General features: G+C 48.9%; 1 protein-coding gene across 1 annotated transcript in view; it reads right to left on the bottom strand.

Moving 5' to 3' along the window:
• Positions 1-418: 418 nt before the first annotated feature.
• Positions 419-7,752, bottom strand: part of dnah5l (dynein, axonemal, heavy chain 5 like) — a 47,600-nt gene continuing 40,266 nt past the window's right edge. Inside the window, exons 67-85 of the mRNA XM_085469158.1 lie at positions 7,721-7,752; positions 7,301-7,495; positions 7,070-7,225; positions 6,812-6,994; positions 6,342-6,512; positions 5,298-5,549; positions 5,080-5,206; positions 4,729-5,000; positions 4,496-4,660; positions 3,977-4,194; positions 3,782-3,837; positions 3,566-3,687; positions 3,298-3,448; positions 2,971-3,170; positions 2,700-2,888; positions 1,978-2,110; positions 1,688-1,896; positions 1,391-1,612; positions 419-1,111 (exon numbers count right to left, since the gene is read on the bottom strand). The exon at positions 7,721-7,752 is cut by the window's right edge and continues 145 nt beyond it. Coding sequence (XP_085325284.1) covers positions 878-1,111; positions 1,391-1,612; positions 1,688-1,896; positions 1,978-2,110; positions 2,700-2,888; positions 2,971-3,170; positions 3,298-3,448; positions 3,566-3,687; positions 3,782-3,837; positions 3,977-4,194; positions 4,496-4,660; positions 4,729-5,000; positions 5,080-5,206; positions 5,298-5,549; positions 6,342-6,512; positions 6,812-6,994; positions 7,070-7,225; positions 7,301-7,495; positions 7,721-7,752 — 3,287 coding nt within the window. The 3' untranslated portion in view covers positions 419-877. The remainder of the gene's footprint in view (positions 1,112-1,390; positions 1,613-1,687; positions 1,897-1,977; positions 2,111-2,699; positions 2,889-2,970; positions 3,171-3,297; positions 3,449-3,565; positions 3,688-3,781; positions 3,838-3,976; positions 4,195-4,495; positions 4,661-4,728; positions 5,001-5,079; positions 5,207-5,297; positions 5,550-6,341; positions 6,513-6,811; positions 6,995-7,069; positions 7,226-7,300; positions 7,496-7,720) is intronic.

Raw genomic sequence — 7,752 nt, forward strand, 5'->3', positions numbered from 1 at the left:
GTTTTGAGGTTTTGTGCCTTTTCGTTTCATTCTTTGTGCGTTTATTTTCTCTTTAAGCCTTTCAGGACTCGTGCTGTCGGCTTTTTCCTGCTGTGTTATTAGTATTTTTAATTTCTAAACTTCTTCTAAAAGAAGGACCGATGGAACATTTATGTGAAAATAAAAATGATCATTTAATGTTTTTGTCAATCATTAAAAAATAAATCCTGGTCTTTCATTTTGCTGCTGCGTTGTTCACAGAAACACATATTTTCCTGTTTCTTTCTGTTTGTGCGTTTTGCCTGTTTAGCGCTGCTGAGCAGGAAAACCCAGACGAACAAAAACCTCTTTTAAGTAAATGTTTGAGTCACTTTGGCTCTGAACTGTAAAAAACTGCAGACTGAACCAGATTTGAAGGCATCACAGGAACAGCCTCACATTCAAAACATGAAAGACAGGACTTTTATTTTGAAACACTCAGGAAATGACAGATGGAAAGTTTTTTAATTAAAAAAATTATTATTTTATGCACTAAGTTCGACAACCACCAAAACTGTGATGATCCTCACATCAGCTTTACTGTGTGAGGTCACATACAAAATCATTAATGTTACTATTATTATTATTATTATCATTATTATTATTATTATTATTATTATTATTATTATTATTATTATTATTATTAGAGACTTGCAGAGAGAAGAGGTGGAAACATTTTGATTTTCATAAATTTAACAGACTGAAAACCTACAAACATGTTTGGTGCTGAAGAAAAATGGAAACTATCAGAACATCAGAATAAAAAAGCTCAAACTGAAACTGTGGGGAGGTCTGAGTGAGACGCAGCAGAGCCCCACGGTCAGTGTCTGTCCGTGTCTGTGGAACAACAACGTTTGGATCACTTGCAGTCGCAGAGCAGCGCGGCGCCTCGCAGCGTCCAGTGCTCGGGCGGCTGCAGGCTCCTCAGCTGCAGGGAGAAGATGAAGTTCAGGTCGGTGCGTCGAGGCTTCTTGTAGACGGGACACGAGTACAGGCTGACCGCCCCCCCGCCGCCAGGGGGACGCTTACTGTCGGCCATGTTGGCTGAGCTGACGGCGAAGACGTGGACCACAGGGAGGGGGGTGAAGAGGACCTGAGGGGCAGAGACAAACTTATTATTACTGAGCAAAAACAAAAATACTTTGATTTCATTTAGTTCCTAAATTTTAGTTTAGATTTAGTTTCTGAATCATTTAATAATTCATAATTTTTCATTAGATGAATCTTTAAAAACTCTTAAAATGTTTTTATGTTAATTTACAAAAAAATACAGAAACAGTAAAACGTTGGACTTTTGAACGCTGAAGTTTTTTAAAGCTTCAGTTTATTATTTTAATTTAAGTAAAAAAACACTGATTTTAAAAAGACAAACTTTGGGCGGAGCCTCAACGAGTTTGGCGCCACGTCTGTCCCATCCCGCTCCATCCAGAAAGAGGCCATAGATATAGACTCCACCCACATCTTCAGGGGGCGGAGCTGAGACGTCCTCCCTCATCATCTTGGTGACATCGTTGCTAAGGGTGACCGTGTCCAAGGCCCAGCCCCTGGACAGGTTGGAGCGTGTCGTCTCCTGGCGCATGGCGGTCAGGAAACCCTAAAGAAACAAAAAACATTCGGAAAGAAAACTGAAGAATTCCAAAACTCCAGATTTCCGGAACAACGAACCAACCTGCGGGTTGAAGAAGCCGGTGAGCCAGAACTGGTTGGGCCGGCCGGCGCTGATCCACGCGCTGAGCTGCTGGTTCCTCTCCAGCAGCTCGCTGAACCAGAAGCCGAGCGTGGCCGACGGCCAGCTGAGCCTCAGCCACAGGCGCGGGATCCGAGCATCGAACATGCTGTCGAGGGCGTCGCGCAGGTCTTCAGACATGATGATGGTCCCTGCAACGGCGGAAGCACGAGTCACATCGAGCGTCAGTGAACGTGTGTGTGTGTGTGTGTGTGTGTGTGCGTGTGACTGACCATCGATGGCCAGTCTGAGGTCAGTGAGCGTGCTCCGTACGCTGCTGATGACACGCTGCATTCGGTCCAACTCCTGTCGGAGGAAGATGTTCATTGGCTGAAGAGGACCCATCTTCTGGAGTTGACCTTTGACCTTCAAAACACACAGAGACGTCATGTTTCTCCAGAGGACTCATGAACGTGTTCGTGTTTGATGGTTCAGAGATGCCAGATTCTGCTGATGATTTAAAGTCTGAATTCATCTAAAAGAATCAGACGCTGACAAATCTGCTGTCTGAAATCTATTCACTCGTTTCCATCATTCACTGGGCGACGGTCGGGGTTAGCAGCCGGGCTCTAGAGTACAACCACACTGTGCTTTGTCATATTTATCTCTGCATTCTTTTTCACTTCCTGTCAAAGTTCAATAATATTAGCTTAGCATAAACATTAGAAACAGGAAACAGCTACCCTGGCTCGGTCCAAACGTACACAAAGCTGCTCACCTGCATCTCTGACACTCGTGTATTAGTACACTGTTTGTTTGAGCTGCACAGAGCTGCGTGTGTTTCTTGAGCCTAACAAAGCTGCTTTGAACATGAGCACATTTTTGTTTTTAACTTGGCAGCTTGTTGCTTACACAGCAGCTCAGCTGTTTCCAGTATTCATGCTAAGCTAAGCTAGCTGGTGGGATTGTGTTCTTCGTCGAGTTTTGGGTCGGCCGTTCGGTGCTAAACAAGCACCTCATGTGGGATGTAGTCGGGTGGCAGTTTCTCCAGCATCTCATTGGCTAGTCTCTGCACGCTGGCCTCCCTGGTCTCCCCGGCCCCGCCTCCGGTGTCCTTCGGTTGGATGTTGATTATGGTGCTCAGCGTGTCATTCGCCAGGTTGGTCTGGTAGGTGATGTCAGCGTTGGGGTGGAGTCCAAACACCTGTAAACAGGAGAAATGTGACATGTGACTGGGCTAGTACTGCCTCAGTGTGGACGCGTCCCGTCTCTGAGCGTGCTCGGACCTCCGGTGAGTCGACCAGCGGCAGCCCCTCGATGTGCTGCAGGACCTCCTGGATGCTCTTGACCTTGGCAGGGATGCTGTAGCCCTTAAAGAAGCAGAAAGCTTCACTGAAGGTGCTCTCACTGAACCAGACACTCGTGAACGTGTTGAGGAGCCGTTTGTCCAAGTCATCCGTCACCCGACCGCCATACTGGACTTCACCTGGAGAGCAGACGTGAAGAAAGAGTCAGGAAGATTTCTGGATACCTGGAGGGTTTGAGGTTTCTCTCATAATCTGATGGATGAAACGTTACAGTGGAAAGAACAGAGCAGGTTTAAAGAGACTGACCGAGCATGTAGCGCAGACAGCTCCAGTTCACGCCTCTCTTCACGTCCAGGTTGTCCAGGTGGTTCTGCACAAACTGGATGCTGGAGGTAAAATCTGCCTGGTTGAACTCGTAGGGGATGTTCCAGCCGAGCGGGCCGAACTTACGACGCTCCTGATGGGATAAAGAAGAAGAAGGAGAAATGATAACATCAGAATGATCTTACAGGAGCTGTTTTCCACAAAGAAATGGTGGATTTATGAATCTGATCGTGTGGGTGTTGGCAGATACCTGCACGGTGGTGTGGAGGAAGGCCACAGCGTACAGCAGAGGCTTCCACTGAGGCAGGTTGCTGATCTCTAGCTGGTCCTGAGTGACACCATTAAAAGTCCTCTTCAGACCGGCTTTCATGCCTGATGCCGACAGATAAAATAAAATAAGTGGGAAAGTGAAAGACAGCGAAGGATCAATAAAAATTCACGAGTTCATCAGGATCATGTCTCCTACCAAGAGGAGGTTCATTGGTGAACTTGATGGAGGACTGAAGGAAGGTGATGGGGAACCTGCTCACAAACACAAACACAGTCAAGCAGCTCTGCAGACACAGCTGCTGGTTTAAGCTGAGACTAAATGTGCCGTAAAGTGAACCTGCAGAGGGGCCGCCAGGACTTAAAGCAGGACCTCAGACCTCGTCATTGTTACCTGGGGTGCACGTCGGTCGTCAGCCACACTCGGAAATCTTTGTGCACGCTCTCCGGCACCGCTGATGTGACCGTCTCCAGCAGCTCATCCAGGAAGTCCAGTCCCAGGTGGCAGTTCTGGAGGAGGAGCCAGCCGCCATCCAGCATGCTGTTGGCCAATAGCCTGCGAGCGTGAACCTCTTGGCCCTGACCCATGGAGATGGGACGGCACGGCGCCCCCTGCAGCAAAAAAAATCAAATCTAGGCTTTAACAAAATAAATCAGTGTTTTTCCTTAATTTGCTTTTGCTCCTGTACTTTCAGCTATTTTTCTATAAATACACAAAAATTATTTCTGTATTTTCTTGTGTACCCCGGTCATCTGCACTCTTTAGGTTTAAAGTAAATATCCGATCGTTTGCTTCAATAGGATTTATGACTATATTATTCGTACTTATGTATTAATTATTTCGGTAGTTTCCGATGTTTTTCCTTTTTATTACATCATCGTTCACCTCCGCCCTTTCACTACTCGCCCTCACCTTATTCTTGGCTAATCTCTCGATGTTCTCAGTCGGGTCGGAGCCCATCGACAGCAGACACACCATCGGCGTTCGGTTGTTGCTCTCTGCCAACATGGTGTCCAAGTCCAGGACCGTGCCTTCGGCGTACTGTTGGCCCAGAGAATCTGAGATGTAGCGCCGCGCCTGCAACCATCAGCTGTTAGCCTCCACATTAACCAGTCTGCTCTGTCAGATCAAATCAGCAGTCAGACCTGAGCGATGGTCCGGTCGGGGCACCAGCTCCGGATGAGCAGAAGCTTCCGGAAGGTGTCGAGCTTCTCCTCGTAGCCATCGGGCAGCGGGGCGTCTTCTGGCGCCGGATGGTCGAACCACGCTTTCCAGGTGCGCTCGTTCTGGTTCACCTGGTTCAGAATCTGGAAGAACGCAGGCAGGCTGGACAGCTGCACCAGGTTCAGCCAGGTCTGGTCCAGGATCCAGCGCCGTGGCTTCGATTCTACAGAGTTCAGGTCCAGAGAGGCTCCGCCTACACCGAGAGAGAAACAACTTTCACTCTCAAAGGACTCTGGAGGATGCAGGAGAAGAAAGGAGGAGGAGAAGGTAACCTTTGATGAAGGTGAGCACCTCCACGTGCGAGATGATTCGGGCCTGCAGGTCAATCTTTAGAGCCAACAGCAGAGTGAAGAGCAGCTTGTGTTCCTCGTACAGACCTCTGGCTGTGTAACGGTACACCTGAGGGATAGACAAACATCCTGAACCTCCACTCGAGTGCACGTTACAGGAAAGAAAGGACAGCCCTGAGGTGTGCGCTGATGAGGAGCACCTGGTAAGTGAGGAAGCTGATGATGTTGCTAATGCGTTTGGAGGTGACCTGCGACCTGGCCGAGTTCTGCATGGACGAATCAAAAAGCCCGAGGAACTGCCACAGCGACGTCTGGTACATGACGTTCACCAGCGACATCTCCACAATCAGGAAGTAGAGGATGCTCCCCCTGGTGGCCACTGGCCGGTACTCCTCCCTGGCCTGGTTAATCTTCACCTCTGTCTCCGCGGCAACCGTCAGCTTCTCACTTACCTGGAAGATAAAAGGACTCAGACAGGACCTACAGCTGTGGGATACTTTTTGTCTGTGATTTGAACCGGGGGAACAAATCGTGGCAGGATCAGCCTGATGTTATTTGTATCTCACTGTAACTTTACTGTATAAAGAGCAAACATCTCCAACATGTCAGGAGTAGTTAGTCATTACAACAAGTGTTTGTGAACTAAAAATCAAGAATGTGGGATACTGTTCGTCCGTGATTTGAAGAGCCCAGCGCTGCTCCCACTTTTTTTTAATTCATTTATTTTATTTATAAAATTTATTTAATTTTATTCATACTGTGCCCCCCCCCCCCCCCCCGCAAGGGCTCTGCGCCTCCCCTAGGGGGCGCCCCCCCCCCCATTTTGTGACCCTTACAGCGGATTTATTCTTCACATTCCAGCTGCAGACTTTTATCCTTGGACGTTAATAGAGTGCAGCTGATGATTTTTAAATGTTTTCCTCGATGAACATTACAAACATGCATCAGACAATAACTTTTATCCCGTCTTCCTTCTCTCACCCCAACCGGTCGCAGCAGATGGCCCCGCCCCTCCCTGAGCCTGGTTCTGCTGGAGGTTTCTTCCTGTTAAAAGGGAGTTTTTCCTTCCCACTGTCGCCAAAGTGCTGCTCATAAGGGGTCATATGATTGTTGGGTTTTTCTCTGTATCTATGAAGTGCCTTGAGGTGACTTTTGTTGTGATTTGGCGCTATATAAATAAAATTGAATTGAATTGAATTGAATTGAATTGAATTAAGGAGACGCAGTGAAGGAGCAGCTGGTACCTCCTGAGCGGTGATCTTGGTGACGCTCAGCACCTCGATCAGAGACTGGTCCTCCACCAGCGAGCCCTGTGTGCTGGTGAGCCTGAACAGCAGGCTGTCCTCCAGCTCCTGCATCTTCCTCTTGTTGGACGTCACCTCCTCCAGGAGCTTCACTCGCTCTGCCTCCATCTCCTTCATCAGAACACGGGAATCATTTCAAAATGAGGGCAGGCATATTTAATCCACCTTCAGTTCAGTGCACAGAAACGTTATCTTTGTTCGTGGCCTGTTTGGCCTCCGCTGAGATGTTGGACGGACACGTGGGTTCAGACGTTCCCACCAACATAAAGCAGACAGCATGAGTGTGTGGTGTAAAACATCTTAATGTGGACGTGCCGAGTGCTACAATGGCCTTCAAACATACCGTAGGAAATGTAACTAGCTAACTCATTAACTACGTCACTGATTGGATAACTGGCGGGTGGAGTGACCTGCTTCTCCAGCAGGATGACCCGTCCCAGCAGCTGGTCCTCCAGGCCTCTCTGAGTGACGGTGAAGTCCACCACGGCCGTCCTGGCGCTGACCTCAGGGCTGTATGCTGGGTTGGCCATCTTGGTGGTGATGTAGAGCGTGAAGCCCTTCATTACATCCACCTCCTTGTCTCCAACCTTCACCTGCAGGAGGAGGAGAAACATCCGTTACTGTGTCTTCTTCCTCGTTTAGCCTCCGGTCCAGATCAGCTGTTTTACCTTGTAAGTGGAGCCAGACTTGATGTAGTTTTTGTCCAGTATGTTGTCCAGGACAGGGTCCAGTTCCTCACCAACGTCCTCCAGCAGCAGGGGGCGCCCAAGAGACAGGCTGTCCTCCAGGTGGGAACGGAAGTATTTGTGGTTCAAAGACGTCACCTGAGCCACAGAAGAAGAAAATCACGAACAGTCAGCGAAGCGCTCGGACTTTGAGTCACGTGCTGACGCTCTCACCTGCAGCTGCTGGTCTCGCTCTCTGTTCTGGATCCAGGTCTTGCCCTGGCCCTGGGGGTCTATCAGCAGCGGGTAGCGGGACGCCTTCGTCACCACGATGCCGTTCTGGATGGACAGGTCGTCGCTGGGTAAACCCTGCAGGTTCCACTCGCTCACTGTGGCGTTGTCCACCAGCAGACCAATCACGTTCAGCTCCTGCAGGAGAAACGGAGTTACATCATCAGCAGGTCAGAACGAGCTCGTTCAGCAGGGTTTGGTTCCTCATGTTTAAGAACCAACAGAAACAAGGCGGCTGTGATGTGTTTCATCATCTGACCAATAATATGGCTGCTTTGTCTGAGCTGCAGGTATCTGTGTCTCTGGGACACACCCCTACTGTCTGTGGATTCTCTGTATAAACGTTCAGCCGTGACATCTTACGGGACTGAAGGGGAGGAGCTTCTCCTCCATCT

This window comes from Copadichromis virginalis, linkage group LG9 (assembly GCF_057382275.1).
Source record: "Copadichromis virginalis isolate Kocher_CV1m ecotype Utaka linkage group LG9, C_Virginalis_male_GT1.1, whole genome shotgun sequence".
Classification (NCBI taxonomy): domain Eukaryota; kingdom Metazoa; phylum Chordata; class Actinopteri; order Cichliformes; family Cichlidae; genus Copadichromis; species Copadichromis virginalis.